The sequence below is a fragment of the Engraulis encrasicolus genome, chromosome 14 (genome assembly GCF_034702125.1).
Source record: "Engraulis encrasicolus isolate BLACKSEA-1 chromosome 14, IST_EnEncr_1.0, whole genome shotgun sequence".
NCBI classification, from domain to species: domain Eukaryota; kingdom Metazoa; phylum Chordata; class Actinopteri; order Clupeiformes; family Engraulidae; genus Engraulis; species Engraulis encrasicolus.
In genome coordinates, this window is record NC_085870.1 from 21,727,112 (window position 1) to 21,739,509 (window position 12,398).

Here is a 12,398-nt window from a genome sequence, read left to right on the forward strand (position 1 = left end):
AAGAGAATCTGGAGTGGCAGACTGTAAACTGTAACAGTCATGTGGAAATCGGAAAATAAATCACAACTGACTAATATTTCCGTTCCTTGGTAACCAATCTAAATATCACAGGTTCTTGAAATACTGAAAACGAAACTATGTTACTAAGATCTAGTAAACTTCCGCGATCTACGGTGTATGAACATTATCAGTAGAGAAGGGGTGTGGCCAATTTACTGTTTGACACCGTCACTGAGGTATTGCGGTCGGGTAAGCGGTATATATACTGTTGAGTCAATCACTAATTGATCAAGACTTGATTTGTAGCTAGTTCGCATTAGTTTCAACGCTGGACTATTTGAGAATACAGTGCGGCCGAACACTTTGGGGCCGGCTGAGAACATAATACGGCCGTTGTGAAATATTTCGCGGCCGCGGCCCACCGGGACAAGTCCCCGATCTCCCGATGGCCACTCCGCGCCTGTCATGGAAGAAAATGTAAAAGCTTTAATGTAGTATCCAATGACCTCTGACTCAACAAGCCATGACTTCAAAAATGTCTCTGAAGTGAATATGCAGTATGACTAAAACTCTTCAATAGGCAGAGATGTGGAGCTTGAAGTGGTTTGTGCTTTTGAGTGGCTTTTATGAGGTTTGGTGAGTTTTGTATCTATACAGGGTCAAGGGCAGGGCTGGACTGGAGGAGAAATTGGGCCCGGGCTCTTTTGGCTTAAAGGGCCCCCTCATAATTAGTGGTGTAGAACTGACTCACCGGTGGGCCCTGCAGCCTGGTGGGCCCCAATTTTCAGAAATGTGAAAAAAAATAAATATATATATATAGAGTCCAGCCCTGGTCAAGGAATTAGAGGCCACTTTTGCAACAAGAACTCAGGGATACATTGACTGTGCAAATGCTGCTTAGGATGAATTTGTAATTTCAATATGCTGCTCTTCAAACCGTAGAGAAATGCTACGCAGAAACACAGACATGCCATCCAGGTGGCTTAAGTTAATTGTTTTGTTTAAATGTGTGGGGCCCCATGTTTACTCCAAAGCAGCTGGAAGAATGAATGCCACATGTCTATCAGGTGAAACCAAAAGCTGAGACCACTGGTATGAAATGCCTGGTGTGTGTGCGCGTTTGTGCGTGCGTGCGTGTGTGTGTTTTTGTGCATGCGTGCATGCGTGAGTGCATGCGTGCGTGCGTACGTATAGGCCAGAATGAGTGTGTTGTGAGCCCACATATGTGTGCAGCACTCACATGCATCCATGCTTGAGCATGTGCATGTGTGTGGTATGCACATCTGCAAACATAATGTGTTGGAGTCTGACCTGCATCCTGGTCTCCTCTCTCCACAGACCCAGAGTCTCAGAGGAAGAGGACTGTCCAGAATGTTCTGGATCTCAGACAGAACCTGGAGGACACCATGTCCAGTCTACGGGGAACCCAACTCAGCCACAGGTGAGAAGAGAAGAGAAGCCCTGGGTCATAAATCCTAGCCTGATTATCATCGACTTACACATTTTTTCGAGACTTGGTCTGACCAAGAGCATAACAATTAATGTTTCCCAAACGGAATGGTTGACCTGCTGTTTGCTACTGGTTGACTGGTGTCAGAAAAATTGGCTGGAGTTCCGATTTTTCGGGAGATCAGAAACGATATTTGCATTGCTCTTGGTCTGACTAGAAGCAACGCAGAAGGTGTCACTAGGAGGGCATGGCCTGGCTACATAAATCCCTGACTACAAGCAAATGACGTCTCTCAATTACTGTACCATACATACAAACCATTGATACTGTGAATAGAGGGGAGGAATGCTGTGGGTTCTATTCTGAAGTGAAGCAACGGCGGGGGATGGGACTAGACCCAGAAACCGCAAACTAAATCGCCAATTCCCATTCATTGCTATGGGAGACTTGAACCAATGCATGTCCTTGCCAATTCTTGCCGAGTCCACTCTATTTCGTGCAAATGATACTTTCCCGTCCGTTTCAAAAAAGCCAAATATTTTTGGGCAGCTGATCAAAATGTCTCGGACTTGACTATTCTGTTCTTGCACTTGTCCTGGACTCTACAAAAGTGGACTTGACTATAACCCTGCTATTTACTATAGTGTCTCTCTGTGTGAATTGTGAATACATAGAGGTAAATTGTGTATACATAGGTTGGCCACAGAGATACAGGAAAAAGTGACAAACTCAGAATAAACATACTGTAGATCAATGACCAGAGACACATTACTGTACGATTAGTGTCGCACTCAGTGTAAATTCACAAATCAATGACTACGACCGACACATTGACCTCACTCGGTGCAAACACTGCAATCAATGAGTAAAGACAAACTAACCCCTGAAGGCAATCCCAGCACGAAAGGTCATCGCACAGGTCAGTGCAGGAGTGCTGTACACCAACATGTACAGAATACTGTATACTTATAGGCTTGATGTGGTCATTTGTCTTAAAAAAAAACACACACAAATATGAATGTGCAGAAGTACCATGAACTCTTGGTTTGAATACCCATGCACACTAGTGTGTACAATGGACAACTAAGAAAACACACACATGTACGCACGCACCAATGCACGCACGCCTGCACACACACGCACGCACACACACACGCACACACACACACGCACACAGCTTTTAACCATGTGTTTGCAGACATATAAACACAAGAGTAGACCTATACATAAAAGTAAACACATACACATGTGCACAAATACTCTCCATATATAAACACAGGAGCCCCCTGCTGTGTGAGTGTGCTGGCAAGGCGAAGGCGGCCCGCTCAGCTGTCTGAACACCTGGACCCCCACTTTTACACTTTTACGGCAACAACAACATTTCTACTTTATGGCGTCTATTCATTACGCCTGTCCCAGTCCTCTCATATACCCCCAGGGCCTTGAACAATATCAGGAGAGCACACACACATGCACACGCATGCATGCATGCACACATGCACACAGACGCGCGTGCAAACACACACACACACACACACACACACACACACACACACACACACACACACACACACACACACACACACACACACACACACACACACACATACACATACACATACACACACACACACACACACACACACACATACACACGCATGAGAGCAGTAACACAACACAACACAGGCACTCAGAAATAGGCAGTCGAGCAGACCATGCACACATGTACACACACGTAAACACAAAAACACATCAACACAAGCACATGTAATAGGCCATAACACACATCAGATACAGGTAAGCAGAGAGAAAGCATGAAAGTCCCAAGGATTTCCACACTTGTTATACTATTATATATTATTAATTTATGTATGTACCGGTATGTATGGTACTAGACACCATAATTTCCCCCTGGGATCAATAAATGATACTCTACTCTACTTTGTGACGGTGCATGTGACGATGCGCCACATATACTATAGACAGAATGTGATACAATTTTGAGTTGGTTGTAAGCACAAACCTATAACTTCAATAGACATAACTACATCAACTTATGCTGTGTGAAACACACTTGCCCCAATAATGTCAAACATGTTTGCTATGTTGTTTCCGTCAGCTGAAAGAATCGTTAAGATTCACTCTTAAGGGCTCTGCATACTTCACGTGCGCACTTTGGCGCGTTTGGCGCGAGAACCATTAATGACGTCATCACTTGCGCCAGACTATTCATACTTCAAAAGCGCCTTTCGCTCGCATTGTCGGAAGTGCCCTCTGCTGTTCATGAGAGAAACGGCAGTATCTTTCGCAACTCGCAGCGTGAGTTCTACGGATGTATAAAATAGAAAGCCAAACACGGCTGCTGTAGGGCTACTGAACGTCTGACTTGTGACTTACCACATTGAAACATATATTTTTTGTTGTAGCCTACATTGCCAGATCATTCCAAGACCATGTGAGAGCATTGTTCTGGCGGCAGAATTTATAAATAGATCGCCGAACACAACGTGCTTCTGAACAAAGTAAACAATTGTTTCACTGAACAACATTTAAGAGAGAAGATAAAATAACTCTCTAGGACATTTTATTATCCTCAAAATGATGCAGGATCCATTCTGTAGTAGCCTACAGTAGTTGTAGCCTCTCTTCGCAACTCCTGCTTTGTCTGCCTACCTACATGGTCGCTGGTGGCGCACGACAAGTTACAAAAAATGTGGGGTGCACGACGTCGCGCCACGGCAGCTCGCGCCACGGCAGCTCGCGCCACGGCGTGTGACGTCATTTTGGGTCACGTGACGGCGCGAGTGAGGTCGCGAGTGAAGTATGAAGGAGGCTAGCGCCAGTCACGCCAAGTATGAATCCCCCTTTACTCTTGCCATGACTGAACACTACAGCAACTGATGATTACTTCTAACTATGTAGACCGGTCTGGATGTTCCATCGTATCGAAATCGAGGTAAAAATATAATTAGGTCTGTGACCAGCGAAGGGTGTAGCTGTAGTCTTTAACTGCAGATGGGCCCGTCGACGGGTCTATTCACTCTTTGCTGAGAACACTCAACTACATCATAACAACACTGCTGTAGCCTCTTGCTGCAGATGGGGTCACCGCAGTGGTGTAGTCTACTTTTTTATGGTGGGTATACTGTATATTTGAGCATTTTTTGAAGTGGGTATACTGTATATATTTGTGCTATTCAAAATAATGGATCAATCAATTTTAAGTGGGTATACTGAAACCCCTGAAATTTAGAAGTGGGTATACTCCGTATACCCGCGTTCTACGTAGACTACACCACTGGGTCGCCGGCGGGCCTATTTACTATTTGCTGAAAATACTCAACTACATCATAACAACATTGGTATGACAGTGCCGAGAGCCTTAAGTAACAGATTAAGACTTCACATTACAATTTTGGTGACAGTGACAGATTTTAACATAGGTGCTGTGCTAAGGGGTTAACAATGCAGTGTCTTAAGTAACCAATTAAGACCTGGTCATTACCATTTTGGTGACAATAAGGTTATAACAGACGCTCTGTGCTAAGGGGTTAATCTCTATGCGGATGCCCACATTTCATACAGAGACAAAGAGCCTCCTTTGAAAGCTGGCACATTCGTGTGCAGAATATCCCAGTGTGTGTTTATGAGCACTTGAGGGCGTGCATACAATACCGCTAGTCTGCATTTACATCCGTGGCATCTGCAGTTTGTCTCTTCCTCCGCTTCTATTCCCTCTGATCCTTCCCCACATGCCATCATGAATGACCATCATGGCTGGATTGGCCATATAGCATGCAGGGCATTTGCCTGGTGGGCTGTTTATGATTTTGATCAAAAAGTGCGTGCACACCCCAAAAACACAAATTGCTGCTGGTGCAGAATCAAAAAACGCAAATGGAAAAAAGGGGAAATACTGTATTCGCACACCGTAAAAGCTCCCTTGTCGTGACTTAATGTGAAAAAAATGGCACAACGTTTCGACCAGCAAGCTCTTCGTCCTTTTTTTCTGTTTATGATTTATTTTGGCCTGGCTCTCCCCTCAATGATATCAGTCATCACTCATGCCGCTACATTAAGCCTCTTTTAGATAGCAGATATTAATAAGTCACAATAGGGTCAAAATAGCTCATAATAGATGACTATCGGATTTTGTCAAAGGCTTCATTGTCTCTCTCAATGCCTGGTGGACCGGTCTTGGCTAAAAATGGCCGGCCTGATTTTTCATCCCAATCCAGCTGCTTTGCCCATGCTGAGTGTGGCTACGTACTGTTGCATCCCTCCCTTTGATGTTCCTCACAGACCATGTCAGAAGTCCCTAGAAACGCTGTCAACTCTGGAGGAAGGGAGAGAGAGAGAGAGAGAGAGAGAGAGAGAGAGAGAGAGAGAGAGAGAGAGAGAGAGAGAGAGAGAGAGAGAGAGAGAGAGAGAGAGAGAGAGAGATGATGATGATGAGAAAGAGAGAGAGATTGTTTTCCATCGTTCTAACTCCGACAACCTGTTTTCCATATAGCATAGCGCTGAGGGCAGCTTTTCCAAAGATGAAGATGTCTGTAGCTTAAGTGTCCAGATTCCTGAGCTGCATGGTAAAGCACTTGGTGTGGTGTGGTGTGGTGTGGTGTGGTGTCGTGGCTCGAGACATAAATCAAATGCTCTTCCTCCTCTACGGCAACAAGTTCCTAATTCATTTTAATGGAGTTGCCTGCCACAGAACTAACCCTCGAGCCTCACACCCTAACCTACGCCCTCCAAAAATGGGTACAGGCTGTATGTACTGTACGTACGTACACACACGTGGCAGCACAGCTGTTGAAAATGTCCTGTCTCAGAAACAGCCCCCTCCACACTCCTGCACTGTTATTGCCATTCTGCTACAAGGCACATGTATCCAAAGTGATTTGACAATACTAATTACTTAAGGGAGGATAATGGTTCCCAAACTGGGGTTCGGCCACTTGGGGGGTCACAGAAGAAGTGAAGAGGTGTTGTGACTAAAAGGGACATTGTATAAATGAAAAATCCACAGGTTAACAGCTAACAGCTAACATGCAGTAATTCCATAATTTGGTTAGTGACAAATTATGGTAGTATGTAGTATACAATACAGTATTCTGAAGTCCAAAAGTTGGCCCCCGCTCAAAAAGTTTGGCAACCACTGGCATAGAACACGATTGCCCAGGACTAAGGTTGCAGTGCAGATGGAGAGAGAACTGTAAGAATGGTAGAAGGGCAACAGTTTCCATGGAGCATTGCAGATACTGCAATTTTTGTAAGCAAACATGACTACTGTAGTCCGAACAGCCTTCAATTTTTTAACAGATATTACCTTTTATTTATACAAAGCATGTAAGAAGGGCATGTTCAAATGAGACAAAATGCAGTCTACTGAAAACAACATGATATTTTGTCCACATTGCATTGATTTATGACGCTACTTCCTACTGTGCAATTTTTTCTACATCTGTTCACATAGGCCTACAATAATTTCATTGTCTTTTATGTAGGGTAGGACATAGTAAGAGTTTTAGCTCTTCAAGCAATGACCTTTGGCAAATGTAAGAACTTATTTAATTAATTTGTGCATAAATATTGAGGTGATTGATAATAATAATAATAATAATAATAATAATTAACAACAATAGCTAAATCCAAAATGTATTACACAAATAAATATCTTCCAAAAATGTCTGCAGAGCTGCAGACAAGAGCCGGCCCAGAGCTGGTTCGCATCTGGCAGTCCTTAGGTCCCAGAGGGGCATCCCAAAGTAGAGTCCGGCTGGCAGTCTGCAGCCTCTGGCTAATGCATCACTAAAAGGATGTCCAGGCTGGCTACGGTCTGTATGGTACTCCAGCCACCTGGAGTAAAGATCAGCACATTCACTCTCGCTGCTGCTTTCATTCCACACCACACACACACATTTACGTAACAAAACACCATCAGCACCGAAACTATATTCAGTCTTAATGAACGAGATGCGGCAAGATAATGATGATGATGATGATGATGATGATGATGATGATGATGAAGGATATGAATAATTCCTACAGTGCCTTGCTCCAGGGGGACTAGCCTGTCTGAATGCTTAACTCACTTTAGGTCTGCCTGAATTTAAGAATGCAGTACCGTAAATGACACATAATCTAATGTATTAAAGTACGTATGAGGAGGGCACATTCTTTGGGAGAACCGTCAGTGTGCTAATGTGTCTGTAGCCTGAATGTGTACTTGGCTGATTAGTGGCCAGTGAAGAGAAGAGTATCTAGTCGTTAGTCTTTGGTGCAGGAGGAGAAGAAGGCGTGTGTGTGAGGCGGTGCGCTACTCTATTTATACTCAGTGCACTTGGCAATGCTGTCTTGGCAAGGGAGTGTGTGAGGGGAAGTAGCTTACTGACAAACCAGTGATTCAGTGGAGACGTTTATCAGTCGGTGCAGTCTCGTACAAATTATATATAAGTGAGAGAAAACGTGCAATTACAGGAATTCGTCTCTGACTGGTACTCTAATTGCATACAAAGTGGGCTTTGATGGCAGTCATTGTAGTTCTGCAGACTTTGTGTGTGTGTGTGTGTGTGTGTGTGTGCGTGCGTGCGTCCGTGCGTCCGTGCATCCGTGCGTTTATGTGCATGTGCATGTGTGTGTGTTATTTTTTTAAGAGTTGGATGCTACTTTTATAACATTGTCATTTGCGGACACTGCACTAACAATTACAGCACATCCTACCAAAAAATCTCAATGTACCTTGTAATTTACAATTAGATACAGATGTTATAGAGAACACTTTGGTCAAGATGATGATACCACATCTAACACTTAGGAGGGAGACCAGTGTTGGTAGCCTATCACAGACATGCACTTATCATCATTGGAAAATCTTATCTCGTTAAAAAAGAATAAACAGCTTATACATTTTTTACCTTCACTGGCTCACTTGGCTACCTTCACTGCAAAGTGTTGGGGGTAGACTGATCAATGATTAGCTTGTGACATTTAGGATTCTGCTTTAGTAGTGACTTCTCGATTCAAACAGGAAGTGACCTAAGAGAGTGAGACCAATCCTGGGCTCCCTGGAGCTCAAGTGGATAATAATATCACCATATCAACCGGATGACATACTGTACATACTGTAATCTTCTTCAGTAGGCCATAGGCCCCCAGACAGTTGCATCGCAGGCATTTGGCTTCGATAGCTGCCATGTTATTTGTCTGGAATTAAAGGGTAACTTCTGCCGATTTCGACATGCATTTGTAATGCTCACACTACCCTGGACTTGGCAGTGCCTGAGATTTTTTTTGTTCTTCAGCTTATTCCGAGATCCTGGTCATTATAATGGTGGCAGGTGTTTGTTTACATTTCAAAAAAACATATTGATTAATTCCCAATAACATCCAAAAGGTTATGCAACATCAGTAAACAACTAGCAAGCAGGGATACATTTTGGGATAATATTTGGAGTATGCCTATGTTAAGAACGTTTTTAATGTAAATAAAATCTGCCCCCTTTAGAATAGCTCAGATCTTGGAAAGGGCTGAGTTGAAAAATGCAGCATCACCTGGTACTGGCAAGTCAAGGTTAGCATGAACAATACAACAGCATATTGAAAATGGCTGAAGTTATCCTTTAAGATTGCTGTGCTCAGTGAGTTGGTGGATTTGAAGGGTAATCTTAGTGTGTGGTGGCACTAGGGCCAGCACGTTCTAAATGAAAAGACTTTAGTCTTCCAACTTCAAGAGCACCTACAATTTGGAGTCTACAGAGTTGGAGAACAAGAGCGCTCAGAAATCCTTCTTCCTCCAGGTAATCTTAGTGTGTTGCCTGTTTGTTGAATATGAGGACATGCTCTGTTGTTTAGTCAGTACTAAGCGCTCCCGCAGCAGGGATGGAATATGACTTCTTTGTCCCCTGGGCCAGACAACGAAAAAGCAGCCCATGGAGTAACGAGGTTCACAAAGATTTGGAGGTTAACAAAGATGTCAGGGTCTTTGCTGTTTGGGGTTAGAGGAAAAATCCGACAATGCAATAGTTAAAAGTGCAATTTTAACTCAATCTGAGGACAAACGTAAATATAGACCAGAAAAAAGAGGTGTTTTTTGTAATGCAGAGCTTGGGGTTTCAGGGCCCCCTTGACTCCTGGGCCCCTGGGCCTGAACCCGGTAGGGCGGTGCAGTGATCCGACCTCGCACGAGACTGTTGATTATGTTTGAGGCCATGTCTGTGCTCTGTCTGGTGTCTAGACCTCAGACCAGAGCTTGGCCTTCAGGTTGTTTGTTGGGCAGTTGTGTGTGTTACAGTATGGCCTGCCCAGAATGCTTTAAAGAAGTGGGTTAGGAGTCTCTCTTCAACATGTGTGTGTGTGTGTGTGTGTGTGTGTGTGTGTGTGTGTGTGTGTGTGTGTGTGTGTGTGTGTGTGTGTGTGTGTGTGTGTGTGTGTGTGTGTGTGTGTGTGTGTGTGTCTGTGTTTGTGTGTGTGTGTGTGTGTGTGTGTGTGTGTGTTTGTGTGTGTGTGTCTGTGTTTGTGTGTGTGTGTGTGTGTGTGTGTGTGTGTGTGTGTGTGTGTGTGTGTGTGTGTGTGTGTGTGTGTGTGTGTGTGTGTGTGTGTGTGTGAGAGAGAGAGTGTGTGTGTGTTCGTGCGGGCGTGCTTGTGTGCGTGTTTGCGTGTGTATTTGTGTGGGTGAGTGAGTGCGTGTGCAACCTACGTGTGTGCGTGCGTGTGTATGTGTATGTGTATGTGTGTGTTTTGTATTGTGTTTGAATGTGCATTCTTTTGTATGATGCAGATTAACCATTCATGCCATCATCTCACCTTTAGCCTGCATATTTCCATATGAATGTGGAAAAATTACTCATGCACGCACATACATAGGCTACTCTTTCTATTTCACCCCCTCCCTCTGTCTCTCTCTCTCTCTCACACACACACACACACACACACACACACACACACACACACACACACACACACACACACACACACACACACACACACACACACACACACACACACACACACACACACACACACAAATGTACTGTACACTATGTCAGGCATGCGTACTGTAGAGACGCTTATAGGCAGGCATACGCCCCCACACACTCATTCACTCTTTAGACAGACACACACATTGTCCTACAGTACTCTGTTGGCTCGTAAATCCCATTGCCGTTCTAACCACTGCTGATTAATGCATAGAGGGTTGCATGTGGTATTCACCAGTCCTACCCTGTACGTAGTCTGCCACATTTGGAGAGAGAAAGATATTTATGTATGAATAAAATATTGCGGCTCTACCGTGGCCTAACAGTGCACTCTTCTACAGGTACTATGCTGCCGACCCGGGTTTGATTCCCGGCCCGGGTCCTTTGCCAGCCCTTCCCCATCTCTCCCTCCCCGCTTGTTTCCTGTCACCATCTTCACTGCGCTATCGTAAATAAAGAAAAAAAGACCACAAAAAGAATAAAATATTGCAGTGATACTGCCTCTCCTTGCGTCATTTGGTAGCATTTCCTGTGTGGTTGAAACAGCATGTCTGCAGATTTGGGGCCACTTAGCGGCCTATCAATAACCCATTTGGCGGGCGGCACGGCTACAATCAGACTGACTGGGCTTTGGATTTTGTGTGTGTGTGTGTGTGTGTGTGTGTGTGTGTGTGTGTGTGTGTGTGTGTGTGTGTGTCTGTGTCTGTGTCTGTGTCTGTGTCTGTGTCTGTGTCTGTGTCTGTGCGTGTGCGTGTGTGTTTGTGTATCAAGGTTTTGGATTATAATGTCTGGTTGCAGCCTCCTTGGTAAAAATAGCAAAGAGAGAGTGAGAGAGAGAGATAGAGCGAGAGATAGAGAGAGAGAGCAAGAGAGAGAGCGAGAGAGAGAGAGAGAGAGAGAGAGAGAGAGAGAGAGAGAGAGAGAGAGAGAGAGAGAGAGAGAGCGGTAGGCTGGGTTGTGTGCTCGGAACCACTGAATTATTCACTGCCGTAAACTCCTGTGTGCATGGCCGTAACCAGACATTTTCAAATACTGCGTGCTGTACTGCAATCTGTACATGTAAAATGCTTCAAACACTTCAGTCACTCTTAAGTTTGTTTTCATTAGTCACTGCCTTGAGGATAAAGTGGGGTGGGGTATATAGAGTGAATTTATCATTGTTGATCATATAAAGGTTTTCATCATACATTTTACATTACTGAAAAAAATACTGAGGACATGACCTCTTTGTCCTCAATAGTAGTTACGTCAATGCCTGTGTGCAGCAGCAGCCCTGTCCCCTGCTGTGCATCAACTTATGCAACCCTTAGACTCAGCAGAAGGTCGTCCCTATAGAGAGAAGCAGAGAGATGCAGGGAGAGAGAAAGAAAGAAAGAGAGTCAAGAAGACAAAAAGCGACTGAGACAAAGGTGGTGAGCAGAGAACAACCCTTAGACTCAGCAGAAGGTCGGCCTTATAGAGAGAAGCAGAGAGATGGAGGGAGAGAGGAGAAGGTAGAAAGCACCTGAGACAAAGGTGGTGAGCAGAGAATGACAAGAAGCAGAGGTAGAGGAGTAAAGAAATTACAGAAAGAAATTTCATTACATTATATTTAGCTGATGCTTTTATCCAAAGCGACTCACCGGTATTTTACAGGGTATTGCGTACAGTCCCTGGAGCAGTGTGGGGTTAGGTGCCTTGCTCAAGGGCTCCTCGGCCATGGCTGAAGGAGCTGTAAGGAAAGGTAAGGGTGGGATCTGAACCTGCAGCCCTCTGATCTTAACACCACCTCCCTAACCGCTAGGCCAGTGATTCTCAAAGTGTGGTCCCGGGACCATTGGTGGTCCGCCACAGAGCTCAGGTGGTCCGCGAGGGGATTTCTACTTTTCCAAGACGAGATAGCAGTAGGCTATATTTGCAATGTAATTACAAAGCTAAACATAGGCGAAGTATTATTTTCACCACAATAAGGCAGGCTTGTAATGTGAATAAAA

The 12,398-nt window shown here is 44.4% G+C and overlaps 1 protein-coding gene across 1 annotated transcript in view; it reads left to right on the top strand.

The window, feature by feature from the left end:
• nav1b (neuron navigator 1b) overlaps positions 1 to 12,398 on the top strand; it is a 159,782-nt gene that overhangs the window by 20,345 nt on the left and 127,039 nt on the right. The window contains exon 2 of the mRNA XM_063215190.1: positions 1,339 to 1,441. Coding sequence (XP_063071260.1) covers positions 1,339 to 1,441 — 103 coding nt within the window. The remainder of the gene's footprint in view (positions 1 to 1,338; positions 1,442 to 12,398) is intronic.